A 27,438-nucleotide genomic window follows, 5' to 3' on the forward strand; every position below is an offset into this window, starting at 1 on the left:
CTTTAAGGAAATTGGCATTGATGAAGGGAAATGATCTTGATCTTGGCCTGATCAAGAAGCCTTGCTTGAGAAATATCTCACTTTTCACTCGCTCACTCACTCTCTCTCCTCTCTCTCTCCCTCAACCGGCCATCTCTCTCTCTCTCTCTCATTTCCTCCCTCTTGGCTAGCCACCACCGTGCCACCGTCCACCACCCTTTTGGCCGCTGTTTGGCCGCCAGTGACTGCCCCTAAGCCGTCGTGACCTCCTACCTCTATGTGCCACCCGTCTGAGCCGTTTCCACTGCCGTTCCGAGCCCCCACCGTGCAAACCAGCACTCACCAGTTCTGTTTGCTGCTGTCCAGCCATCCGTTGTCATTCCGTGTCGTTTCCGGACCGAGCCACGCGTAGCCCTTGCCGTCGCCGTCGCGTCCGTGTAGTCGGAATCATTTCTGAGTAAGTTATCGCCATAATCCCATGATTATGATCAGTTAGTTTAAGTTAATTATGCTTAATACTAATTAATTAGTGATTAGTCGATAAGCTATCGTCAAAGGGACGATAAACTCTCGAAGTTTTGAGTGATAAGCTATCACAATTAGGTGATGAGCTATCACTATTTAATTGAGAAATTATTATAAATAGGGTGATAAGTACACTTTATATGATTGTTTTCTACTTGAATTAAATGTTGTATTAGGCCCGTTTCATGCCGAATAATGCCTGTTTTACCTTGAGAAATATTTACCCTATGTGAAACCTTATTATTTAATTTTAAAAAGGGCTTTTGTGGACATATGAATACTAAACCCCGAGGTGTCGGGTTTATATGTCAATTTTTATAAGTTAAATAGGGCGAGGATGATTAAATAGGGGAGCATGGAAAGTTTGACGGTTTAATTATGTGTACGTGGTCACGTGTGATTTAATTACCGCATTTTTGGCATGAAAGTTATAGTATCTTGATATGTGAGTACAACAACGTGTGCATTGGTTGAATGAGAGAAATGAATTGGCTTGAATGATTGCTATATGTGCATGATCACCTAAAAGTTTTATGTGTGCCAAGTTATACCAGAAGACCGCCAATCTAGGGTTTGTGCTAAATCAATCGATGAGATCTGAGTTGAGCTTGGAAGTTGATGGATACAACTTGATGCTCTTGCATCTTCAACCTCGAACCCATCAAGTCAAATTGTAGTCGAAATTAGTCTTTACTTGTAGGAGCAAGGGTTGTGCTAAATCAATCGATGAGATCTGAGTTGAGCTTGGAAGTTGATGGATACAACTTGACGCTCCTGCATCAATAATCATATGAGAAAAATGTTCACAAAAGATGTAACACCAGGCGAGAGAAGTGTACACAATCCGGCGCAAATCTCACATCAACCGGATGTTCACGATAGCAAAAGTTGCTCGCTCTTTTGCTCTTGGCATACTGATTGTTACATAACCTTCTCACCTCCTCTCCTTATCAATGTCAAAAAAGAAGATATACCCTTAGGCAAATTCCAAATAGCATGTGCTTTTAGCAGTGAGGTCCAACAAAGTGAAATTGCCTTTAGGATTAGCTTATGGACTGCTCAATTACTTCAACCTTTTTCATACATATTGACGCTCAAATTTTACCCTAGTTCAATAGATTCATTATGAATCTGATCCAAATTTTGATTAGAGGTTGAAATTATTGAAGACTTGCTTTTCATTCTTTAAGAGGATTCCTAGGGATAACATTCATCCAATTTAGCATAATTCAACGGTTAAATAAAAATATAATTACTTGTAATGTAATCTGGTATTGCTTTTTAATTTACTGATTGTTTCTATCTTTTTTTTTTAAATGGGTTAAGTTAAATAGAAAGATAGAGAAGTAGCAAAGAGTTGTCATAAGAGTGTCACACGTTCTATGAACTGCTTGTTTGAGCCAGAACTGCTCATTTTACTAATGACTTGACAGTCGACGGTCCGAAGTAGACGAGTCCGTCATAATAGTTTCGTTAGATGAGTAAAACAGGAGGAAATCTCTCCACATAACATGACAAATGCCTATTTTACAAGTCCGCCAGAAAGGTGCACTCTCGATAAGATTTGAAAAAAAAGAAATGAAAAACTCGGTGAAAGGAGAAAATTGAAAAAGAAATAAACAAAAAGATAAGGCTCTATTTGTTTCGCGGAATTTGCAAAACATTTTCATAAAAATGATCGTTTGTATCTCTTGGAATAATTAGCCAATGAAAAAATGTTTTCATTATCCGAAACAATTTATGTCCTAAGTTCATCAATTTTCATAAACGATATAAGTAATCACTTTTAGGGAAAATGTTTTCCGGATCATTCGATTTTCGTTAAGCAAACGGAGTCTAAATTACAGGCCCAATCATTGGAATTGATCAGCCTCTTTTATGCCCGGTAGGATAAGCCTGTGGGGGGATCAAGGAAACACAAAAAAAAAAAAACGATCATAATTTACCAACAATGAGAAGCAAAGAAGATAATACGATGCTAGAGATAGATAACATTAATTAAAGTAGATAATACGATATATAATGATGATAATGATAATAACAATAATATTGATAATAATCATATGATAATAATGATATGAAAATAATAATAATAAAGAAGGAATGAAGAATGAAGTGAATTGGAGTAAGGTCAAGCGCGCCCAGCTTTAATTTCCTAACCAACAAACACAACATCTGGCGGAGATTTCAATCCCGCCCCCTTCCCTCGAACACATCGACCCTTCTTCTCCTCCTCCTCCTTCTCCTTCTTCTTCCCATCCCAACCTCTCTCTCTCTCTCTCAGAGACATCCATTGATCCGTGGTCGCTCACTTCGGCACGTTCCGAGGTAATCGCTCGGTCCCTCCGATTGGGATTTGCTTGAATTCTGTCTCCCCTGCGTCGCTCGAGCTCGAGCTTTCCCTTCTGGTCGTTCTCCGATGCCTCCTTCTCCGTGATGCTTTCTTCTTCTTGTTTTTCTTCAGGGTTTTCAGGCGCCGTCGCGTTCGAAATGGAGGCCACATTGCCAATGTGCGGCAAATCCGTCGCCTCCACTCCGGTAAGCATGCCCTGTCTCCGATGCCCTTCTCTTGAATTCGCTCGCTTCTTCGTTCTTTTTTTCGATATATCCCCCCCCCCTTCCCTTTTGGCGTGCTGGAATCGTGTTCGTGTTCGATCGGGAGACGATTCGATTTGCAGCTCGATAGAATGCCATGGCTGTGTGTGTTGTTTAGCACCTCTTGGTGATGTTATGCTTTAGAAGACTCCGCGTTTCTTTACGTTGCTAAGTGCTGAAGTTACCCTTTTGCAAGTTCTAATGTGATCTCTTCACCTAAAGCCTGAACCTTTGTCCTTGAGCACAAAATTAAATGTTTATGAAGTTTTGACCCAGAGAAGTTTGAGGTCGTGGACGAAACTCCTTTCTAGTACCCATGAAAATAATGGTTCATTTCCAAGTAGTGATCGGGAGACTTTGCGTGCTTTGGTGTGTATGTGCACTTGCCGGCATTCCACTTACTTATGTGCCTTTGATTGCCGTATCGCAGGGTCTGATTTTCAGAAGAACAGACATTATCCAGAGTTCTCGATGTAGCTTTCTTGTCGGAAGTAGGGTGAACTTCCCTAAGCAAAGATGTCACGCTGTTAAAGTTGGTCATGCTTCTAAGAGGCGTGGGGGAGCTCTTAATGCTACTTGCCGTGCTGATAAGATCTTGGTAGCAAATAGAGGTGAAATTGCGGTCCGCGTTATTCGAACTGCTCATGAGATGGGTATTCCCTGTGTGGCCGTTTACTCAACTATCGACAAGGATGCGCTTCACGTGAAATTAGCTGACGAATCAGTTTGTATCGGCGAAGCACCAAGTAGCCAATCGTAAGTTGCTTTAATTAGTGTGTTTGTCCACTTCGCTGTAGTAAAAGTCCGGATCTTTAAAGCTCTAGTATAAGTTTGACTCTAAGATCACGAGGCTGAAGATGGGGAATTTATTCGTGGTCCATGCTTTGTATGATAAATTACTCCAGCGTTTTGCAGAAGAGTCTAAAAATTCTGTAGTGCATGCTTGAATTTGGGGGGGGGCGACCTTTGGATGCATACTATTTCTCTGATTAATCTCAAAGTGATAACAAAAAAGCATAATAAAAAGACTGATTGTTTACTTAAAGCTTGCTCAATCTAGAAAGACGATTCTATTAACTATTAAGAGCTGTATTGCAGCTCCATAAGTAGCTGGGCACCTGGCATCCTGAGAACAATGTGATATTTTACCTTGCACGAGCTTTTTGGTAGTATGCTCACTATGCAGCCCATTAGCTATATATTTGGAAGCTCTCTATGAAGGAAGTTGTTGAAACATCTATGAAGTCACATTATCTAACATCATATCTGCTAATTTCTTAAAGAAAAAATTGTTGAGTTTCATAAAGTCATATGAAAAAGAAGAATTCAATCATAGTTCTCAAACGTTTACATCAACCAAATGCCTGCATGAGACCAATGGTGCTGTGTCGCTGTTTACAGGTACTTAGTGATCCCGAATGTTCTATCAGCTGCCATCAGCCGTGGCTGCACTATGCTTCATCCTGGATATGGTTTCCTTTCTGAAAATGCAGTATTTGTTGAAATGTGCAGAGAGCACGGCATTAACTTTATAGGACCTAATGTAAGTATAATTTATGAGGAGTTTCATGACAGAAAGTTTCAGAATTGCGAAGTTTTGAGAAGCTTATTTCTGATTTGCAAGTAATTTTGTGTGGTAACTTCTGAAAGATTTTAGTTAATGACTTGACTGATGGGATTGAGGCACTTCATTCACCAGTATCATGAAGAAGCAATGAGCATTGTCTTTGTTCCGCATGGCACGGAGAAGCTATGCATCAGTACCCTTTAATTTTTCAGAGGACCCCAACTGAGCTTTTGAATTAATTAAAAAATTGCTTCAACTGTTGAGCGTTGACCATCATGAGCAGATAGTATCTTTTTAACAACTAAGAACTGACCACAGTATGCTGTTGTTTAAATTATAGAAACTTCAGGTTGATTTTATTACTAAGTGGTGCACAATATTTGCAAAGCCTTTCTATAAAGCATGTTTTAGCTCAGTTTTTATTGCATTGCAAATGTATCCATTGGCTTCATTTGAATTTATTTCAGGGTAATTCGTTTTTTACAGTACTTTTACTGGAATAGCAACTGTGAGAACTTCTATATACCTCACTCTTTGGTTCTTAGTTGTCACGGAGATTGTGGTCTCTTGAAGAGAACTGACATAGAATTGAAAATGTATACACACATAGTTATAAAAAGGCATTCTAGCCCATGGGGCTCCCTTCTCAGTAAGGGTTGTCTACTGTCCACACCCCTTCCGTTGCTCTTTTTTTAAGAGGCTCTTTCCATTATTTTTTTTGGTAAGGATGCTCTTTCCATTATTTACACCTGTGACCTTCTAGAAACAGGATGGGTTACCTCACCATTACTCCAGTGCTTGCCCCCGTTAGATGTAGATATCTCATTTCTACATGTAAGTTTTTGCATGCATTTTGCAGCCTGAGAGCATCCGAGTGATGGGTGATAAATCAACCGCTAGAGACACAATGAAAAATGCTGGTGTTCCCACCGTTCCGGGAAGTGATGGGTTGTTGCAGGTATTCATAGCAGCTACTATGGGATGCATTTGCAGGTATTCGATGTTCCCATTATTAAGTTAAGATTAATTTTGATGGTTTTTGCAGAGCACGGAGGAAGCAGTCAGGCTTGCTCATGAGATTGGTTATCCCGTGATGATTAAGGTAAATTGCTCGGCCTAAGAAGAATGTGCTGAGTTTTGGAGAATCCTAATTTTCTTCAATCTTAGTTGCCTTCAAATGCTTCTGGATTTCATGCTCTAGTTTTTTGCTAAAACAGCGTAAAATTGCCAGCTCGTCTTTTGTCTTTCTTTAGAGGTTCCTGTTCAAGTGGTAGAATAGTCCCTGATATTTTTGTTGATAAAAGGTGGTGGATGTTAGCTAGGACCTGTAGTGCTTCCTTATGCTAATATATGATGGACATACTGAGCCCTTATGTTACTGGGACTCGTCCTTTAGCCACCGAGTGCCCATTTCAGCATGACATGATGGTCGTGTGGGTATGTCATCTGTTAATGCTTCTTTTACCTTCTGAAAGAAGAAGGGAAGTGAATTTAATATTTGAGGGTTAAATGTCACAAAATTTAACTTTATTTTTAGGGTCTAGATACTTCAACCTTTTCCTTTCCTCTGCAAATCGAAGCATGAAAACTTCACTTGTGGGTAAGATAGATTTTTTTATGCTAATTAATCATGTGATCACGGCAGGCAACAGCAGGTGGTGGAGGACGAGGAATGCGTCTTGCTAAAGAGCCTGATGAGTTTGTGAAGTTGTTACAGGTATTGCTTCTGTCTGCACCATCTTTCTTGGGGATGCATAGTTCCTAGTTCTGATTTTGGTTGTTGGCTACTAATTATTCTAAGTAAATCTGCTATAGGAAACAGAAGTTCTTTTTTTTTTTTTTTATCATGGCATTACTGCTGTGACATTTATCATTTATGAATTTGGTTGGGAGCTATGTGGTTCTACCATCTGATGAACAGACAATAAAGTCCATTTTCTGATCCATGTCCAGGCTTTTTAGTTGTGACTGAATATATGGCCATCGACACAAGTAAAAAAAAGAACGAAAAAGAACAGTGCACTAATATTGTCCACCAGATACAATTTTCATTGATCTACCTTTGATGAGATGATTAAATCAAGGGTATTGTTGATTATTTTAGCAGCATCCAAGATGACCTGAATCAAGTTTGATGAAAACACGCAGCTATGCTATACCCTTTAGACTTAATGATTGCATTACTAGTGTTGTCTTCATGCTTCTATCTTTGGACAATCTCAGATCTTGTTTCTAGTCAAATTCGATGTTAATTCCTTAATCCTGCATTAGCGTTTTTTATTGATCTTCTGATGATGTTGGGCCTGCTCTGGCTGTGTTCTATAGCAAGCTAAGAGTGAGGCTGGGGCTGCATTTGGCAATGATGGAGTTTATCTGGAAAAGTATATTCAGAATCCAAGGCACATTGAGTTCCAGGTAATTGCTGTATTTAAACATTGACAAGGCTTGCTGGAAATGATGACATTATGGAATTTAGTTGTAGAATATAAATAATAACCTGACTGCGTAGAATATAAATAATAACCTGACTGCTCAGCCAATAAATGTTACTTTTATCTTATTTTCAAATAGTATGGCAGAAATATGCAACTGCATTTGAGTGGTGGTACATCTAATAACTATTTCTTTGATTGTATTAGTGGATTTTGATCCAATTTTGGCTGCTTTACATGGCTTTTCAGGTTCTTGCTGATAAATATGGCAATGTTGTTCACTTCGGGGAGCGTGATTGCAGCATCCAGGTACTGCTGATGACTTCATTTCTCGTTGCATTCAGTTGTGTCTAGGGGTGAGCATGTTCATGGAGGGGCCAGTTCCAGGCTGGGACTCTGGAACCAGGAAAAGAACCGGATCCTCCCTAACTTTGGATTTCAAATCTATGTTAAACAAAGCCTAAATTAAACAACCGGGCAGAAACTGTTCTGTATAAAGCAACGCAGGTCCGAGACAGTTAAGTATCAAAGTAAACTTGAAAAAATAGTGTTAAAGTGAGTAAAATAGTCGATGTTGGGACCCAAAAAATGCTGAACCGCCTTCTGATGTTGGCACTGTGTCGTGGACCTCTAAATCAACTTTTGAATGAGTACTTGCAGGCCCCATAGTTCCACCTTGATCAAAAGTTATGGCATAGGGCTGTCAATTCCTACCATAGGCTCCCCTACTAAACTTTAACTAAGCCACAACTCTACATAATCTGAAACCAGTTTAAAAAGCTGGCCTTGGAATGGTGGCCTAGCCTGTTCAGTTTCAAGGTAGAACCACCTTCCAAGGCTGATATCAGAAACCTATTCAGGTATGGGCTGCTTCTAGAACTTTGGAAGAGGACCAGCCAGGCTGGTTCCGGCAGATTCCCAAGTTGAAGCAGGGTGGTGTTCAATCCTAGTTGTCATATTTGTGAAATTTAAGGTGCACGATGTTGCAAAATTGATCATGTTTATATCAAATATCAAATGGTATCTTGGCCCCAAAAAACATATATTGAACTGTATCTAAAATTAGAAGCATTGGGAAAGTATATGGTGGTTAGATTGGTCAAATTGCAAGTCTTCAAATATTGAGTGCCTTCTGTATAAGACGTAGTTACTCACTTGAATTTTGATGAGGAAGTCTTACTATTGGAGTTTTCTAGGAAGTGATGTTTATTGGACTCTCTTATGTTTAGTCTTTAGAGATTGTATCTACTCATTGGCATGCTATACTTTCAAAAACATATACTTGTAGATCTTGAGCATCTTTTTGCATAGTTGGAACTTGGAAGAAGTTATTATCATAAATTTCTGAGTTGCATGATTTCACCCCAAAGATGAGAGAAATCTTCATAACAGATAATCTCATATCAAGGTTATGTCTAATTGTCAAAAACTGTACTGGGCTGGACTTTCATTCCGACATAGCTGCTAAATGTGTAGCTGAGTAAAACCTGGTAATCTGCTGATGTGGTTGTAGCTGGGTATCATGTTTTATTTATTGGTTCTCATAAAAAACATCCAGACAACTTTCTAGTTTGGAAGTAAGAATATCCAATGTTTTCTAATGTCATTTACTGTTTTATTCTCTTTCACTGGCTGTTTATAGGATAATATATGTAGTTCAGATATAATATGCCAATGTGACTATGTACATGTATGCAAAGTCAGGGTGTAAATGTTTGGGATTTCCTTCTAATCATATTAATCTTATCATAAAAAATAGTCTAGAAAATTATGGAAATTTAATCTTTAACTCCCTTCTCTAGCTCCCTCCATGCTGTTCATGTGTGTTTGTGTGTCATTTATGGGGCAGTGAAGCATGTTTTGGTGCCAACTGGGAAATTTTCACCCTTGAACTTGGGTTTATTCCATATAACTTGTGTATGCATGTCTTTCCTTGAGTAGTGAAAATTTTCTAAGTGTCAAAGTTTTTCTGAAGTGTTGCTTGATCTTTTTGTGTTCTTTTGGGAGAACTAGTATAACAGTAGCAGCAAAAAACTAAGCCTTTTCCCATTACGTGGAAAAATAATTCTAGAATTAAGACAGAATTTGCTTGCCATGGTCAAAACAAAAGCAAACCTAATGAAAAATGAGAGGACACGAAATATCATCTTTAAGGGATGGTCCATCAGTCTATTCTTTGCCAAGAGTATGTCAAGATCGCAACATACCCTGTGTACCATCTGAGTTTGCAATTTGTGGTTGTTGGATGTTCAATGAGATCTCGTCCTTTGAGGAGGCTTGAACAGGTGTGGGGATTAACTGACCATTTATAAACCTTAGATCCATTACAAAGGTGTAGATTTTGTTTGCTTCTAGCTTTAATCTTATAAATCTCATAAATATGATTTATCGAGCAGAGGCGGAATCAAAAACTTTTGGAAGAAGCACCTTCCCCAGCATTGAGCCCAGAGTTGCGAAAAGCCATGGGTGATGCAGCTGTTGCGGCAGCAGCATCTATAGGGTACATTGGTGTTGGGACAGTCGAGTTCCTTTTGGATGAAAGAGGATCCTTCTTCTTCATGGAAATGAACACTAGAATCCAGGTTAGAGCTGTTCTTGTGTTCTTAGTTACAGTGTTGAGGGTTTATGCTAATTATCTTTAGAAATATTAATGGAATTAGCCCTTTTTCCCCCTTCTTTCTATGGTGGATCCATGTTCAGGTTGAGCATCCAGTAACAGAAATGATTTCTTCTGTCGACCTGATTGAAGAGCAAATTCGCGTGGCAATGGGAGAGAAGCTCCGCTACAAACAGGTATGGAAGGTTTTAGAGCTGATAGGCTGCTGAAGTTTGACTTAGTGTGTCCTTGTTTACATTTTTTCTGTTTGCAGGAAGATATTGTTCTCAGGGGACATTCAATAGAATGCCGTATCAATGCTGAGGATGCATTTAAAAATTTCCGGCCTGGACCAGGTACCAATGATATACTGCGATGAAACTTGGAGACAATGGTGTGAAAGATCTTGTATTCACAAGCACAAAAAATCAATTGTACCATTGCCTCTTTTCTTAGGTCTAAGCTCTTAATTGTTGTAAATTTATAATAGATTTTTTCCTCCCTTTATTGCATTCTGTCATAACCCATGATTTGACGGATAGAGCTTTCGTTTCTTGACTGAAACATATTGTTTTTCCGCTACTAGTTTAGAGTGTGATTCATAGCTTCGTAGTTTGTAATCATAGTTTGTTGCTGTAGTCGTCAGATTAGGATATGAATTGTGAATCAAATTCTTACATCCATGTTTTGTGGATCATGAGTTGAATCGATTCATAAGATGATGAAGCAAAAATTATTTTGTCATGACAGAGACACATATAAAATAAGTAGAGTTCACATTCTCCCATTTTCATTTGAATATAATAATATGCATGACCTCATTACCCGAAACCAATCCCAACCCAGACTCAATTCAGACCCGTTTGATTAACTTCTATTTTCGATGCAATTGCTTAGCCCACCACCACTACCACTCCGGTGCAACTGCCACCACCACCACAGTTGCCACATTTTCCTCAATGGACCACAAGCCTGTCACCACTGTTGCTGCTCCCAACTTTGATACAGTTATAATCATGGCTTCTTCTATTGGAAAACTAATCTGTAGAAACATATTTCTATCAACATTTGACCAAACTTTTCTGTATTTTCTGGCCCTAGCCATACCTATCGACTTGCCGTACATTTTCTATTTTTATTCATTTGTATGATATATTGCAAGATTTAGAGTTTTATCTGATAATAGTGGTTGTCGGTTTAAATCCTCAGTCATTTTAATTGGTTGGCTTCTTGTTGATTTTCCTTTACTACCCTTCATGGTTTTTGATCATGACATCTTATTTCATTCACGCATTATTTTATGAATTTGTCTATATAAAATTAACTCGTGATCATAACTTTTCTCCTCTCTTGAAAACCAGGGAGAATAACAGCATACTTGCCTTCTGGAGGTCCTTTTGTTCGAATGGATAGCCACTTATATCCAGATTATGTGGTTCCTCCAAGCTACGATTCCCTGCTAGGGAAGGTTAGTCAAAATGTTGACCGTCTCTGTTATTGTTTTGTGAGATTATGGCATGGTTAGCCGATCAATGGTTCTGCTGTTGTGTCTTATGTTCCAAGCATCTTGCTTTAGATAGTAAACTTCCTAATGGTACATTGCTAATGTATTGTAAGCGTGAGGTTTTTTTTTTCCTATTCCAAAGCTTTTTGATTAGGATGATCAATCAAAAACTGGGAAAATTACAAAAAGCATCTTGAAGTTTACATAGACATATAAAAAACTATTCTCAATTTAAAAAACCTTCAATTTGCATCTCCTCCAAAGTACAAGGACACATTTACTCCCAAACCCTACAACTATCTCTTTCCCCTCCCTCGTTCTCTTCCTCCAACGTCTTTACCCAGTCACATATAGCGGACACACACTCTCTCTCTCTCTCTCTCTCTCCACCCCTCGCCACTGCTGTCACCATCTCCCGACGCTGCCTCCTGTGCCCCTCATCTTGATCCCACCCTCTCCCCTCTCTTTCACGGAGCTCCCGGCAATGGGAGGTCAAGCTTGCATGGGCCGCAAGCTCAACCAGAATGGTCTTGCGTGAGCTGCCAGTTCAGCCCCAAGGCTAATGCGAGCTTGGCGAGCTCCATGAGAGAGCTTGCAGCGGCCATGGGAGGCTAGGACCTGATCTGGTCCAGATTGGGTTGCGACCATATCTACAGCGGTGATTGTTGCTGGCCTTGAGTTCGAGGTTGGCGACGGTCGGGGACAGCAGGGGGCCGGGTGGGGACGGTAGGAGAGAGATGTTGGAGGAGAGAGAAATGTGTATTAGGGTTTGTGGGTTTATGTTTCAGGAAGAGCAATTTGGGAAGGAAAATGGCAATTTCTTTAAATAAAAGGGGTTGTGAGGATTAAAGTTGATATGAAAGTGAAAAACTCAGAATGTAAGTTGTAAGTTTTACGGTGAGGACGGTATTTGATATGTGGGTGCAAACCTTAGAAGGCTTCTTGCAATTATCCCTTAAAAATTTGATTCTGTGTGCAATTTTTGTAATTAACATGGATAAAAATCATGAAGATCCAACATACTGAAGACTCAACATAATCTAACTATGAGTATGTCGTAAAAGTGAGAAGAAATAGAAAATATAAGAGTGAGAAACGAGAATTGATTAGCAGTATAATTGTTGACAGACTTCTTCATTTTTAGGCTTGGTAGAAGAGCTCCATGCTTGTATGAGATAAAAGGCTAGTGTTATAAAGATGATAGCGAGACGGTCTATGAAGTTCAGTTCTTAGCTTTAATAGATGACTCTTATTTGTTGATATTATTTTTTTGGTAAGGTATTTGTTGATATTATTCGTCGCTCTTCGGTTCTCAAACTTGGCAATTAGTGTCTCTAAATGCATGCTTCTGCATGACGAGTTACATTTTACTCTTGTATCTCTACATGGTCACTGCAGCTTATAGTATGGGGTCCTACAAGGGAAAAAGCAATTGAGCGTATGAAGAGGGCCCTTGATGACACTATCATAACAGGTAAGCACCGATTTGTTAGCTCTGAGCTCCAATCAAAGTATTATTTTCCACGTCTCCTTTTGTTGTCCTTTCGGTCCAATTTGCAAGAATAACCTTGGTCTGTGATTCTTTTGAGGAATAATAAGGGATTAGTTTGCAAACCAAGATATCCAAATATGCTTTCTATTCACTGCAGGGGTTCCCACAACCATTGAGTACCACAAACTTATCCTTGACATCGAGGTTCGCACACATCTTACACTCGCATGGATAGGATCATCCGACTGGTCATAAGGTTTTTTAGTCATTATGAAGCTATTGAATTTGGTTTCTTTTACTTTGAAGGATTTCAAAAACGGCAAGGTGGATACTGCCTTTATTCCTAAGCATGAGGAAGAGCTAAAGGAGGTAAGGGTTTGGAAAATTCAGAGCATTATGACCAGACATGAATCTAGTACTTGCTTCTCAGTTGAGTTGGTACGGTTTATCCTTACCCTCAACATTTTGTTTTGAGCATAGCCAACCATTCTTTGCCATTGTGTGTGTTAAAAATGACTAAGATGCAAAAGAAATTGTTGGTCTCCAAATGAAATCTTGTACTTAGATCCAAAACTAGATATCTGCGTATAAATTTGGGACAAAATTCACTCATGAGAATACTGAATTTGCTTTGATCTGCATCCGGTATATTGGCTCTCTTTCTCTCTATCTCTCTCTCTCATGGATGTTCTTATACATTTCCATTGGTATTGATGATGATTCATTTCTCAATCCTTGTCTTGACTCGTATTGTTTTGGGTTATTTTGCCTTATATTCTAACAGCCTCAGAAAATGGTGTTGGCAGCACCCGCAAAGGAATTAACTGGTGCTACAGTCTAGATGAATCCTGTTACTCAGAAATCACTATCATCCACAATGTTCATAGCTGGACCGAAGTATTTCGTCCTCAAACGGGGAGCTGAAAATCATCAATTTTCACCGGCACAGCGGGTTTATCTGCTTTTGTTGGAATAAGTACGAGAGTTGTTGGATGAGTTATAGATCTTTGTTCCGTCGAGTGGAAGTCCGTCCGTCCGATAGCATGTGAACTCGTTAATATTACTGAAGCTATCTATGCGGCTGTTTCTTTTTTTGTTCTGAACTTAAATTAAATGTACTCTTATATTTACATTTTTCCCCAGTTATATTTTAGATTTGCCTAGTTGGTTTCGCCACGAGGATAAGTGGATCAGTGTCGTCCTGTGATTTCCTACTCTGCCTATGTTGCATATCATGAATGTATCGGTAATATGATCTGATTGATCTTTTGGCTTCAAAAACGATCTTGAAATTTCTGTCTCCATTTTAATTAACTTTCACAATTGATGTTGGAAATCTACGATTTACATATCCAAACAGAAACCCAAGATCAAATTAACCTCAACCATACCCAAATCCTAATCCTCCTGTCTAAAATCAGCAATCTCCTCTTTGGCCAGCACCGCTGCCTTTGACCCACGTTGCCTCCTCCGTCAATGACAAAGACGCTTCCGACATGCCGTTACCCCTCTCCATCCTTCACCGTCCTCTTTTTCACCCTCTCTCCCGAATGCACGTTGATCGCAACCGGCATGAAGCACGAGCTTGTTCTCGACCCCATAATAGAGCTCGAGTTCAATGCCACAGCCTTGTTTGAGCTTGATGACGTGGTAGATCTGGGGCTCAGTGCTGGAATTCGGATCTGGGGCTTGAGCTTGACGCAATGACGGAGCTCAAGTCCTCCAAATCTGGGGCCGGAGCTTGGCGCCGGAGCTTGAGGCCACTCTCTTGGCGGCCATCGAGGAGCCACTAATCTCGTGGTAGACAGGACATGGGGAGGGAGAGACAGCGTAGTGAGGTGGCAGCCATGGTCAAATCTCACGGATGGATTGCCAAGTCATCGATCCAAAGAGACAAGAACCGTTGGATCGGTGGGTGAGACTTGATCTCCACTATTAGATCTTGAGACAAGGATTTGTATCCACCAAGATGTATCCTTATTATCGGATTGGTTGAGACGAGAATTAAATCTCTCTACCGTTAGATCAATCGGTGGGAGTGAATCTCCACTGCTAGATTGAATCTCTTTACTGTTAGATCGATTGGTGAGAGTTAATCTCCACCATTAGATTGGTATGTGATATTAGCTTGTGAGAATAAATCTCTACTGTTAGATGAGAGCCGAGATCAAAGGTTGTAATTAGAAGGACTATTGGATAATAGAAAAGCCCTCCCCTTATTTCTATCATCCAACATTTGAGCAATAGAAGTACATTCTCTTTCGGAGCTTCTCTCTGTAAATACTTTCTCTCTCTATGATCTGAATGGGCTAAGTCAATGAGTGATCGATCCTTAGGTGTTAGAGGCGACCGAGCCAAAGGGAGCCTAAGTGCTACATGGATCTCAAGTATCGGTCCATGACAAGTGGTATCAAAGCAATTTCTAGAGGGCGTGATCAAGAGACCTTTGTGGTGCACACCTGGTGTTCAAGAAAATGTGTGAGAAGCCGATCAAGTGCTTCTTTAGTGAAGGCCCACACCTTGCTTGGGATTGCCCAAAGAAGGGAAAACTTTCGACAATGCAATACAAGGAGGAGGAGGAGGAGCCAGAAGAGAGAAGTGCGGCTTAGGCATTGAAGCTTCCAACTCCACGAAGACTCAAGAACTGCCCAATAAACCTCCAAGTACAGGTTTGCCATTCTTGGAAATCAAGGTTAATGACGCAAAATTCAGTATTTGGTTGACACGGGGGTGTCAAACATGTTTATGTCGAGCCAAGCGGCGAAGGGGTTAGGACTTCGAGTGGAGCCAACTGGACATAGGTTCAAGGCAGTCAACGTGGATCATGTACCGGCAAGAAAATTATTCAAAAAGTCTTAAATCTATTGCGCCTTAATTTAGTTATAAAATTTTTAATTTTGCTAATTGAGTGCTAAACCTTTTTAAGTTTTGCCAACTGAGTCTATACGGCCAATTTTGCTGAAATTCGTTGACGTGAAAGATAACCATCATACATGGCACGACCATCGTACGTTTGAATATGAAGTAAACAAATTTTAATAATATTTTGATATTTTTTTTACTCTTATCCTTCTTTTCTTTTTTTCCTTTTCTATTCTTTTTTTTTCTTCTTTGCTTTTCCTATTTCCCTCCGCCGGGCTTTGCCAATGACCAGCAAAAGTCGTCGGCCTCAGGTGAGGGCCGCCCAGGCCTGAGCTGGCAAGGAAGGATAATCCTCTCCTGGGCAAAGGTCACTTGCGCCCAATCTGGCGAGCGCTTAGGCGGGCGAGGGCAACCCTCTCTAGATTGAGGGCAATGGTTTCCCTCATTGCCCAGGCGAGCACAACCCACGCTCGCCCAGGCGAGGCAATCATCACCCGAGTCCGGCGAGGGCAGCCCTCCCTTAAGACCGACGAGGGTCATGGCCGCCCTCACTTGAGGCTAGAGACTTCCGCCCTCCGCTGGCTATCGACGAGGCCCGGCAGTGGTCGGCAGAGGGAAAGGGTAAAAGAGAAAAAAAAAAAAGAAAAGAAAAAAAGAAAAGAAGAGAAAAGGGAAAAAAAAAGAAAAAAAGGAAAAAAATAAAAAATTATTAGAATATTATAAAAAATTATTTATGTTAGTGCTGGTCATGCTATGTAGGACGATTAGCGTACATGTCAGCGATTTCTAGCCAAAATTAACCGGATGGACTCAATTGGCAAAATGTGAAAAGGTTTATGACTCAATTGGCAAAATTAAAAGGTTTAGAAGTGAATTGGAAAAAAAGTGCAATATGTTTAGAACTTTTTGGACAATTTTCTCATATACCGACTGTTGGCATTGTTCGGAACGTGGAACTACACATCGGTGATTGGAAAAGCAAATTTTATATCGAGGTAATTCCATTTGATGAATACGATCTTGTTTTGGGTTTTGAATTCTTTGGTAGGGCGGATGCCATGATCAATATGAGGACCAACTCTATTGTTACCAAAATGCCAATCGGTGATGCCAGTGATCCTTGGGTTGACGGAGACCAAGAGTGTCTGAATGATACGACTCTTGAATGAAAGGTCTAGAGTTGAGGAGCCCGTAGCCGAGTTGAGGGGGAAGCCACAACCTTTAGAGGAGCCAAAGGTGGAGTTGGAGCGGTCTGCGCCAACTCAAAGTGAGATGCCGATTCATGTTCTTTTTCTGGAAGTGGAGGATTTGCCGGTCAACATGTAGAGGGTCGAACCAAGGGAGGAGTTACTTGTGGAACGAGTTGCGATTCAAGAGCCATATAGCCGACAATTCAAGAAGGGAAAGACTAAGCGGCATAGGAGATGGAAGAATCATCAACGTTTGAGGAAGATGATGATTCGAGGGAATGATGCGATCAGGCAAGCAAAAGACTACGAGTTAAGAGTGCCGAGGGCATCGCTTGATTGGGTAGGGGAGAATGTCATGGACGAATTGACAAGGCATTAATTCGAAAAGACAAGAACGGTCGGATCGGTGGGTGGGACTCTATCTCCACCATTGGATCATGAGACGAGAATTAGTATCCATCAAGATGTATCTCTATCATTAGATTGGTCAAGATGATCATCTCTCTACCGTTAGATCAATAGGTAGGAGTGAATCTCCACTGTTAGATTAAAAGGTGAGATTAGCTTGTGAGAATATATCTTTACCGTTAGATGAGATGGAAGACAATTCTAATTAGAAGAACTCTTATTAATAAGTAGAGGAGCCATTCCCTTCATTTGTATCCGTCAACATTTAAGCAATAAAAATATATTCTCTCCGAGAGGTTCTCTGCATGATCCAAGTGGGCTAAGTGAGCGAGTGACCAATTTTTGGGGAAAGACTAACTTAGGCATCCAAGTAATAGGCGATCAAGCCAGAGATAGCCTAAGTTCCGTACGGTTCGCGACCTCAAGTATCAGCTCGTGATACGAGGACGTGGTGCCTTGGCTCACAACGGCATGTGGCATGGCGCAACATTCCCTTTCTCTTCGGGTTTTCTTCTTCGTTCCTTTGGGTTAAAACCCTGCATCAAGATGGAAGATCGATTACATTTAACTGGCTGATCTGTCTTGCCCTCTACTCTGTTGCATGGAAACGGGCAGCTATGACTTGAATCGTGGGTGGAACAGAGACTCATTCCTCAGTGAAGATGACTCTGAAATTACATTTTTTAGAACTTGCGCCAAGCATGGGAAGATCAGATAATTTTTAAAGTATTTTTTAAATGAGTATTCTCAAAGCACTAGTTAAGCAACTATATCAAGAAAGTTTGCATTTTTCCAGTGCCATACTTTACTCACGCTTTGTGTAGTCAGTCTTTTGGGAAATATTGTCTAAAATTCCTAAATCTATTACACTTTTGCCAATCCAGTCCTAAACATTATAATCGTACTAATTCAGTTCTAAACCTTTTCATATTTTGTTAATTGAGTCAATCTGGTCAATTTTGGCCAAAAGTCGTTAATGTGGATGCCGACTATCCTACGTGGCATGGCCGGCACTGACATTTACAATTTTTAAAATTATATTCAACTTTTTTTAAATTTTTTTCTTTTGTTTATTTTTTCCCCAAATGTGGCCAACGAAGTCACCGGTCGACCATCGCTGGCCATAGGCAAGGGCCAGCATCCTTGCCCAGCCAAGGCGAGGGCATCAATGGCCCTCACCGGCCACGAGTGAGGGCGTCGGGCCCTTGCCCAGATCCAGGTGAGGGCATTGCTAGCCCTCACCAGCCACGGGTGAGGGCGTCGGGCCCTCGCCTAGATCCAGGTGAGGGCATCGTGGCCCTTGCCCAGACCAAGTGAGGGCATCGTGGCCCTCATCGGCCAACGGGCGAGGGTGTCAGCAAAGAAAAGGAAAGAAAATAAAAGAAATGAAAACTAAAAAAATAAAAGAGTAATTCCAAAAATATTATTAAAAATTATTCACATGATCGATTTTTGGTCAAAATTGACCGGACGGACTTAATTGACAAAATATAAAAAAGTTTAAGACTCAATTGACAAAAGTGCAACATGTTTAGGACTTTTTGGACAATTTTCTTTGGTCATTTGAAATTTGTGAATATTCGTCATTTAATATGTTCAACAAGTGTCCTTAGACATTTTTTACCAAGACCCTTTTCTCAAAATTATGATCAAGTAGGAATTAATTCGCAAGAAAAAGAAAAGCAAAAGGACATCCAAAAAAATTGGAACCTACAGTAAGTATATTTTGCAAGATTCCACCAGAGATTGGATTCTCAAATTCCACCGTGTTGGCATTTTCCTGTGAAATCGGTCGGCATTTATTTTGTGTGAAATTGGTTTTATGAAAGGTATTGATTGCAAATAAATGCAAGCTTATTGCATTCATTTATTAATAAAAAATCTGATGATCCAGATGAAATTTCACTTAAATTATACCCGTGTGCAGTTATCCATAATTACTTCTATCCTCTTGCTAAACCACTTGTCTAAATCAAGACTTCCATCTCCATAATTCATGGATTTTTATGGAAACAATGACCTTCTTCACTTGCTTGATAATTATCCATAAATTTCTATGTCTCAACCAAGCGCTTCTTTTTTTTTTTTGATAAGTGCGAAGTCCTAAAACTTATTATGAAAATATAATTGAATCCTAAAATTTTCAAAAGTGCAATTAAGTTTTAAAACTTGTCACAGAAGTGCAATCGAATCCTAAAACTTTTAAAAAGTGCAATCAAGTCCTAAAACTTATCAGTAAAGCACAATTGAGCCCTAAAACTTTCAAAAAATACAATCAATAAAATGACTTGATTGGACTAATTTGATAAATTTTAGCACTTGATTGCAGTTTTTGAAAATTTTAGGACTCAATTAAACTTTCGCGACAAGTTTTAAAACTTAATTACACTTTTTGAAAATTTTAAGACTTAATTGCATTTTTAGGACTTTCACTGCACTTATTCATTTTTTTTTAAAGATATCTATCTATTATCAGAGAAACTCTCTATCCTTCCATAAAGTATCCGGCTTGCGAATTTTCGGATTTCCATGTTGTATTATTTCCGTCGATCCCGTGCGCACAATAGCTACAAAGTCCCACTCGAAATGTCACCCGAATGCGAGCCGTCATCGGTGCGAGTTGGAACAGATCGACCTTTGATCACCTTATTGAAAAAAAAAAAAACATTCGGAAGTAAACTCTTATCCAGCCGAGTTATTAAAGATACACAACCATCATACTCAATATCCAATAAAATTTTTATATTTTTTGGTATTTAAAACATAAATAAAGTGGCGAGAAGATATCGTTATCCAGTGCGGGATGGACGTTACTCTTTCTCGTTTTCTTTCCACAAGGGAAGGGATGATGGCTGCTTCCTCTGTTTCCTCTCTCTTCCTTCCTTCCCCTGCTCCTGGTAATCTTCCACTCCCCTTCTCTCTCTCTCTCTCTCTTGCATTGTGTTCTGTTTCCGTTCGTTCCATTCGTTTGTCCTGTGTTGGGTTTCTCGAAGCGTTCAACGCTACTGCAAATAATCCTCAATTCAGTGATCTGCATGCTTCGAGGTATCTTGAATGGTCGAGGGTGCTCATCATGTGTATGCCAGTGGGGGAATTTTTTTTAGCAGACTCACGAGTGAGGACTCTCGGGATACATCATTTTGGCCATGTTGGTGCAGTCGTGTCATCTGATGCTAACGAACTTAAATCAAACTGTGGAAACAGTTAACATTGTTCCGTGCTCTGAGATGATCACACACAAGCACTTCGTTGATCGACATGGCCCGGTGGATGTTGTGGGGCTTTATACTGGAGTTCAATTGAGTCCCTTTAGAATCTACCTTAAGTCAGACTGAGTTTAAGTAGTTGGGTCGACCTATATCGCTTGAATTTCCCAATTGGAAGCTACATTTTGCATTTCTAGGACTCAGGCTGACATCTATGTGGGTCATGTCATTAGTTTGACAAAGATCTGTAATGACAGGCTGTGATGGAGGCTAGATTCCCAGTAATTATTGAAGTAAATATGCTGTTCTGATAGAACTTATAAGCTTGCGCTCGAACTGAATTACTGATCAAAGTGCGGAACTCTTATTTTTAAGTTACCCCTGGTCGAACAAAAAAAAAAAAGTTAGCCCTGTAAAAAGCTGGATGAAGTTGTTGGCGTTGATTAGCATTAATTGGCTGTTTTCTTTTGCATAAAATGGAATATTATTCCTCTGAATGTCTTCTAGATTTTTCCTGTGTATTTATTTGTGGGTACCAGATTTGATGAGGAGTTGAGATTTTGTTAGGTTTGGATAGTGGTAAAACCTCATGTACGAGTTTTCAAAGCAATGCTGGGAGAAGACTTGGAGGCCCATTTGTGCGGTGTTCTGGTGCAGTACCCAAGGTTTCAAATGTAGTGAAACGTGGTGGGCATCTAACCTCAGTCAAACGTCGGGATGCCATCGGATTGTTGTGCGGACTATCTAGTTTCTTCATCAACTCATTTGATGTGAATGGAGCTGGCTTACCACCAGAGGAAAAGCCCAAATTATGTGATAGTACTTGTGAGAAAGAGCTTGAAAATGTATGGTGAGATCACATTCCCTCTTTTCTTTTGTTTAACTAATTCAAGATGACTTGAGTCTTGAGATGGCATAGCGTACTATCAAAGATGTTTTTGGAGTTACTGCTATTTGCTGATAGGTGTTGCTGCGGAATTTTTAGGGGCTTCATGTAAATTACAGATCCATTATAGAGGACTTTCCCTTTGAAAAAACGCAGTGTTTTGCAATTTGGGAAAAAGTGCTAGAATCCCAGTGTGCTGATGACATTTTCTTAATATGTGGAAAATCATCCAAAAGGATTTAGTCTGCTGCATTGTATTTTGCCATATCAAAGTCTAGAGTAGGACAACATACTGCTCGGCTATTGCTTTGGCATATAAGTTCATGTTTGACATCAAGTATGGATGTTGTGGTGGCTCCGATCATTCACTTATTTATTTGATTCTTCTTTCTAGTTAATGGTCATTCTTAAGTTTGAAATCTTCTTTGCCATGAAGGTGCCAATGGTAACTACAGAATCTGGTCTGCAGTATAAGGAGATAAAAGTCGGCCAAGGCCCTAGTCCACCAATTGGATTCCAAGTCAGTAAATTGATTCCCTTCTGCAAATTGGTTCTTCTACCTTCCTTCCCTGAGAATATTTATGAACGAATTGCCACCATCGGAATCTTAAAGTTCTCACATATATAATTGCTACATGCCTTTTCCCTAGAGGGCCCTGACTGTGCTAGTAAGGCTGACCAGAATTTCCTTAGTCTAACATTTGATAATGATGTTGATGAATGATTCGTGAGATTTATCTGTACTCTATTTAGGGCACAGGCATGAGATAGGCCTTATTGTCTTAGTTCATAACACGAATAGGTAATTAATATTCTTTTTCTCCCTTTTGACGAGAGCAGCTTTTTTACATGTTTCCAAAACCATCGGAGTTTCAGCATGAATTAGTTTACTTTGGATCAAATTGTCTGAGTTGATTGGGTACTGAGTTAAAAAAAGTTCCGTTTAAACATTGAGCTGTTGGTAATTCCTCTCTTGTTTTGGCTTGGAATGTTTTATGGTAGTGGAGTTCCAGTTCACTACTGTTGATCATGCGCTGGTGTGAATCAACATGTGCTGTCTAGCCATTTGACCTTAAATTATGGAAAACTGAAGGCAGAGAACTTTCCAAATTGTGCTGCCTCACATTGACTATTAGCTTGCTTATCTTAGAAACTTTTCCTCTTAAATTGACTTTCTTCATGTTCATATCACCACCCTAGGTAGCTGCTAATTATGTTGCTATGGTTCCATCTGGACAAATATTTGACAGGTACGAGATATCATTCTTTTGCTGCTATCTATCAGTTTTTCTTTGAAATCTTCTATGGACAATATTTTCTTTTTAACATTAGAAGCTGTTGTCTGAAATCTTGAAAATTTTTCTTTTCTCTTAACTGGATTGAGTTCATTTCGCTTCAATAAAAGGTGTGTGTCTAGTTGTCAATTGAAGTAGGTGGATCCGACCTGGAGTGTAATGTGGATTCGTGAGGTCATTGATCTTTTACACCATTGCATGTGCCACCAAAAAGCTGTAGGACAGGGAGAAATTATTTGCATAATTATATCAGATGTTTCCTCGATGCTGGTGCTAAATTTGGAGGCAATAATCAAGCCAAGGTTCACTTGTTGAGCTTTATGTTGCTTCTTTTTGTCTGGAGATTGAAGACATTTTGATGCCAATTTTAAGTTAAGCGTGCTTGATAACTGTGTATGCTCCTAATCAACAGTTTTGTTAAAGTATCCCACATTGCTTGTCTATGGGATTTCCACGGGCCTTATATTCATGTAATTCCACCTATTATCTTAAGCTTTTAGGTTGGAGTTTCTAATAAGGTTTATCAACAGATCTTGATCTTTTCAGAATCATTTTCATGCTTCACTTTGCAGCTCACTGGAGAAAGGCCAGCTTTATATATTTCGGGTTGGCTCTGGTCAGGTGTGTTCTGGATTGTCTTATACATTGTATGTTGGTCATCAGATCATAAAAAGAGTATGAAATTATCTTTCTTTATGTTCACCTCTTTCCTGAAGATAGAACCAGTGCACTGTTGAACGCTAGTTCTGTTAAATATATGATAATCTTGTTTGGCCGTACAAGATGCACTAATCTTGGTCTTGCCTTTTGATTTGTACTTTTGTCCTTTACAAGACTTGTCATCCCAACTAAGTATTGGGATTACTGATGATGAGCTGGGGGGTTTTGATCGATTGGTTTGAGAAAACTGGTTTTGATTTGTGAGAACCTACAAATTTCCTTCAAACCCAGATTGGATCTTCCAGTCGAGTTTTTAACCCCACCTTGCCTCGTGTGTGGTTTTAATCCAGATTAATCACAATGGATATCAAAATGATGTATTAGCATCTCTTTTGTGTTTCTTAGGCAACTATAAATGTCATGAGTTAATCTGGAAATGATGTTAGCACAAATTAGGAAGTACAGGCCAAGTTTGTTGCAGTTGCCACTGCATATTGATAATTTCAACGCCGACATGTTTGAATTTTCAAGTTTGATTCTTAAGGTAATATAATTTGGGAAGAAATAAATTTATGCTGTTGAGACCACTTTTCGGGAAGAAAGAAGACGTTTTTTTTATTCACCAAGTTCTAGATGTGTGTAAGCATGTGCCGAAGAATTTTGATTGCTTCTTTGCTCATGACAATCGTGTGCCATTGGTAGGATCAGCTTTTAAGAATATGCAAACTTAATAAGTTCAAATCGAATCAGTAATTTTATCTTTTTCTCCTCTGGCCAATTATCGGTACTTTCTATCTAAGACAGTATTAATAGTAATTTTTTCTTAAACCAGTAGAGCCATATATATAGAATTTATAGTGCCAGTAGCATTGTACCCTTTTTTTTTTAATTTTCATGTTGTCTTGCATGAGTGATTTAAGAGACCCAAATGTCAAAGTTGCTACCTTTCTCCGGCTAATGGTGTTGATTTGCTACGTCTACACAACAAGCATACACATAATATGGCTTGTGTTGGTGCTCTTATGCATGGATAGATACGTATTCACACAGCATGAATGCAGATATGCCATGCCTATCATTTTGCAATGACAAATAGCAGTTGAAACGCTGGCTTAGGTGATCAAGGGACTTGATGAAGGGTTACTGAGTATGAAAGTTGGAGGGAAGCGTCGACTGTACATTCCGGGATCAGTAAGTTCCTCATTTCACAATGCCTGATTTTCAATGGGAAATAGCTATAGGGAGGGTTCCCAAATAAAAGTAGGAAATGTGCTAGCAGCTGAATCATTCTTTTATACAGGTTTGAAGGTGTCCATGTTAATTGTTCTTTTCTTTTGGTGTGAAATTATGAATTATAGGAAAAGAAGACAGTGGGCACTAAACTTGATTAGCATTCACATCTTATCCCTTGAAACCAAACCGAGTACTATAAAGAAGTTAACTGTCCCAATTCATGTAGTATTTTTGTCTCATTAATCAGAGGATTATGGTTTATGAAAACAATCTGGAAATTGGAAGGGATTGGAATCAAACTTTCCGGTAGTTTAGCAGTAACAGGTAAATGCACCAAAGGTATTATTCCAGGAAGGAAAGCTTTTGGCATGTCATCTCTTATTTTAATATGTTTTGGAAGTTGAGTGCAAATTTATGGCTTGGCATTTTATCCTGGCCTTTTGACTACTTACATTTTGATCATCTGGCAAGTTAGCAACTTTTTGTTGTCATACTTTGCTTGTCTTTCAAACTTACACTCATGTAGAATCAAGTACTTTTATTTCTTTAGTGAAGATTCTTAAAGACTAGTCGAAAATCTGTTCTATAAATATCGGTTTATGCTTAGTTCTGATGGTGTGATTCGCTCCCTCAACAGTTGGCGTTCCCAAAAGGTCTCACTTCAGCTCCAGGAAGGCCGAGGGTGGCTCCAAATAGTCCTGTTATCTTCGACGTCAGTCTGGAATACATACCGGGACTCGAAGTGGACGAAGAATGATAGAACCAGTTGGCCTTCTTCTGTACTCTGATAACTGCACGAGCTTGGATGCTACATCCATTTCGCTACTTTCAAGGTGTCATTGGGTTAATTCATTGATTTGATTGCTACAACAGAGAAATATAGTCGACTTGGAACTCAAACTCCACTTAAAATATGTCCGGAAAATTCGAACTTTTGACAGATGGATTGCGTCATACCATTCGCTCGATAAAGAGAACCTTTTGAATCTTGTATTGAAGGATTAAACATGATTGGCATTTCGCGACTTGGGATATCACACTTTGCGAGTCCTGCAACTCATTCCATCAGTTCTCCGAATAGCACACGAATATAAATGTACATTTTCGCCTCGAGTGACATGTCAAGGAATGGTCGTTCGCCACTGTCTTCGACTCTTCGTTTCTTCTTTCATTTCGTTCTGCACCCGAGAGAGGGTTCACACGTTCATGGCATGGCTTGAGCGAGCGAGGACGCGAGTTGAGCTCGTTTACAGACCTGGATAAATGGCAACAAGAGCCATCAGAAGAGAGAGAACGTGCTTGACTTTTGCTTCGATGTCTCGCTTATCATATTTTATTGGATAAAAACCAGTGATCCCTCTAGTACTGCATGAATGAAACTATCATTCCTTCACCTTTTTCTTTAGCGTTTTTTTGCAAAAGGGTCCGTGTACTTTTCAAGAAGGGGTTGTTCATTGCTGGGAAAAGTGCCAAAAAAGTCATAAATTTTTTATATTTGTGTCAATTTAGTTCTAAATCTTTTTTTATGCCAATTCAGTCCTAAACCTTTTGTATTTGTGTCAATTCAGTCTTAAACTTTTTTTTTGGTGCAAATTCAGTCATAAACCTTTTGCATTTGTGCCAATTCAGTCCTAAACCTTTTGTCTTTGTGCCAATTCAGTCATTCCGACCAATTTTGGCCTGATTTTGCTGATGTGGACGCTGGTCATCAGCGCTGACATGGACAACTTTAATAATATTTTAATATTTTTTTGAATTTTTCTTTTTTTTTACCTCCCCTCCCCTCCCTCCTTCCTCCAGCTAGCGAACGACCAGAGGCCAAAGGCCGGTGTCGGCGAGGTCAACCTCACCGGCCATTGGCGAGGCTCGCCCTCGCCAACGACGGCGAAGGCGAGCCTCGCCATGGCTGGATGAGGCTCGACCTCGCTGGATCTGGCGAGGTCGTACCTCGCCCAGACGCCGGCGAGGCTCGCCTTCGCCGTCGCTAGCGAAGGCGAGCCTTGCCCGTGGCCAGCGAGGGCGAACCTTGCCCGTAGACGGTGAGGGGCTGGTCGCCGGTCCGATGACCGGATGGAGGAAGGAGGGAGGGGAGGGGGAAAAATAATAATAAAATATTCAAAAAAATATTAAAATATTATTAAAGTTGTCCACGTCAGTGCCGGTGACTGGTCGGCGTCCACGTCAGCAAAATCCGGCCAAAATTGACCGAAAGAACTAAATTGGCACAAAAATAAAAGGTTTAGGACTGAATTTGCACAAATATAAAAAGTTTAGTACTGAATTGGCACCATAAAAAGGTTTAGGACTAAATTGGCACAAATGCAAAAGGTTTAGGACTGAATTGGCATTAAAAAAAAGATTTAGGATTAGATTGGCACTAGTGCAAAAGGTTTAGGACTTCTTTGGCAATTTTCCCTTGATCCATCCGACTCTACTGGAATGTTGACATGGACGCCAGAATAGCAACTAAAATAGATGTTGCACCCATGTCACTTCCCTATTTGTTCATCCTTATATTAAGTGCTGATGTGGTGCCAAGTCATCGTCACTTCAACAAAGAGAGAGAGATAGAGAGAGAGAGACTCTACTGAGTGGTAACATGATTATGTAGAATCTGACACATGTTCAGTGCTGGAAGGTTGGAAGGAGAAGTGTGATGAGCTTTGGAAGGAAGCCTCGGTAAACGGCGATAGTAACTCTAACTATCCTCTTTTGTGATGATAAAATGACCAACTTAATTTAGGGATTAGAGAAGTCCATGACAGAACGGTGGTCGCCACCGGTAACAGGACAATGGATATTCAACGTTGACGGGTCATGGATCGAAGGCAAAACAGAGGGGTCGGTGGGTGGGGTATGTAGGGATCACAGGGATTTGATTTTAGCTGGGTTTGCAAAAGTGGCGACTGCTTCTTCTCCTCTGGAAATTGAAGGCAAAGCAGTGAAGGAAGCCATGCTCTATTTGCGGGAAGTGGCTGAGTTGAAAAACGAATCTGTGGAGCATGTGA

General features: G+C 39.9%; 2 protein-coding genes across 5 annotated transcripts; both read left to right on the forward strand.

Moving 5' to 3' along the window:
- The first annotated feature begins 2,732 nt into the window (after nucleotides 1-2,732).
- Nucleotides 2,733-13,866, forward strand: LOC115686927 (biotin carboxylase 2, chloroplastic). 2 transcript variants are annotated; one of them, XM_030612351.2, is made up of 17 exons: nucleotides 2,733-2,832; nucleotides 2,969-3,042; nucleotides 3,530-3,855; nucleotides 4,501-4,642; nucleotides 5,526-5,624; nucleotides 5,712-5,768; nucleotides 6,312-6,383; nucleotides 6,992-7,081; nucleotides 7,348-7,407; nucleotides 9,495-9,680; nucleotides 9,799-9,891; nucleotides 9,969-10,050; nucleotides 11,056-11,162; nucleotides 12,597-12,672; nucleotides 12,848-12,894; nucleotides 12,997-13,059; nucleotides 13,475-13,866. In XM_030612351.2, the coding sequence occupies exons 2-17, from the start codon at nucleotides 2,995-2,997 to the stop codon at nucleotides 13,529-13,531; spliced, it is 1,605 nt and encodes a 534-aa protein (XP_030468211.1). In that variant the 5' UTR covers nucleotides 2,733-2,832; nucleotides 2,969-2,994; the 3' UTR covers nucleotides 13,532-13,866. The 2 variants fall into 2 exon arrangements, with proteins under 2 accessions (XP_030468211.1, XP_030468212.1); XM_030612352.2 differs by having other exon boundaries at nucleotides 13,497-13,866.
- Nucleotides 13,867-19,912: 6,046 nt separating this feature from the next.
- Nucleotides 19,913-25,387, forward strand: LOC115686935 (peptidyl-prolyl cis-trans isomerase FKBP16-3, chloroplastic). 3 transcript variants are annotated; one of them, XM_030612366.2, is made up of 7 exons: nucleotides 19,913-20,047; nucleotides 20,924-21,201; nucleotides 21,679-21,762; nucleotides 22,443-22,492; nucleotides 23,110-23,158; nucleotides 24,314-24,388; nucleotides 25,068-25,387. In XM_030612366.2, the coding sequence occupies exons 1-7, from the start codon at nucleotides 19,954-19,956 to the stop codon at nucleotides 25,185-25,187; spliced, it is 750 nt and encodes a 249-aa protein (XP_030468226.1). In that variant the 5' UTR covers nucleotides 19,913-19,953; the 3' UTR covers nucleotides 25,188-25,387. The 3 variants fall into 3 exon arrangements, with proteins under 3 accessions (XP_030468226.1, XP_056174624.1, XP_056174625.1); XM_056318649.1 differs by lacking the exon at nucleotides 21,679-21,762; XM_056318650.1 differs by lacking the exons at nucleotides 21,679-21,762; nucleotides 22,443-22,492 and having other exon boundaries at nucleotides 20,924-21,206.
- Nucleotides 25,388-27,438: the final 2,051 nt, after the last annotated feature.

This window comes from Syzygium oleosum, unplaced genomic scaffold (genome assembly GCF_021117445.2).
Source record: "Syzygium oleosum isolate NSW1041296 unplaced genomic scaffold, Sole_v2.1 Sole_v2.16, whole genome shotgun sequence".
Lineage (NCBI taxonomy): Eukaryota > Viridiplantae > Streptophyta > Magnoliopsida > Myrtales > Myrtaceae > Syzygium > Syzygium oleosum.

Excerpts from the sequence above, each read along its gene's own strand:
- LOC115686927 (XM_030612351.2), top strand. The coding sequence starts at position 2,995 with ATGGAGGCCACATTGCCAATGTGCGGCAAATCCGTCGCCTCCACTCCG. Across the intron at positions 9,681-9,798 it reads AAATGAACACTAGAATCCAG|GTTGAGCATCCAGTAACAGA; the intron begins GTTAGAGCTGTT and ends ATCCATGTTCAG. Across the intron at positions 9,892-9,968 it reads AGAAGCTCCGCTACAAACAG|GAAGATATTGTTCTCAGGGG; the intron begins GTATGGAAGGTT and ends TTCTGTTTGCAG.
- LOC115686935 (XM_030612366.2), top strand. The coding sequence starts at position 19,954 with ATGGACGTTACTCTTTCTCGTTTTCTTTCCACAAGGGAAGGGATGATG. Across the intron at positions 21,763-22,442 it reads GTCCACCAATTGGATTCCAA|GTAGCTGCTAATTATGTTGC; the intron begins GTCAGTAAATTG and ends TCACCACCCTAG. Across the intron at positions 22,493-23,109 it reads TCTGGACAAATATTTGACAG|CTCACTGGAGAAAGGCCAGC; the intron begins GTACGAGATATC and ends TTCACTTTGCAG.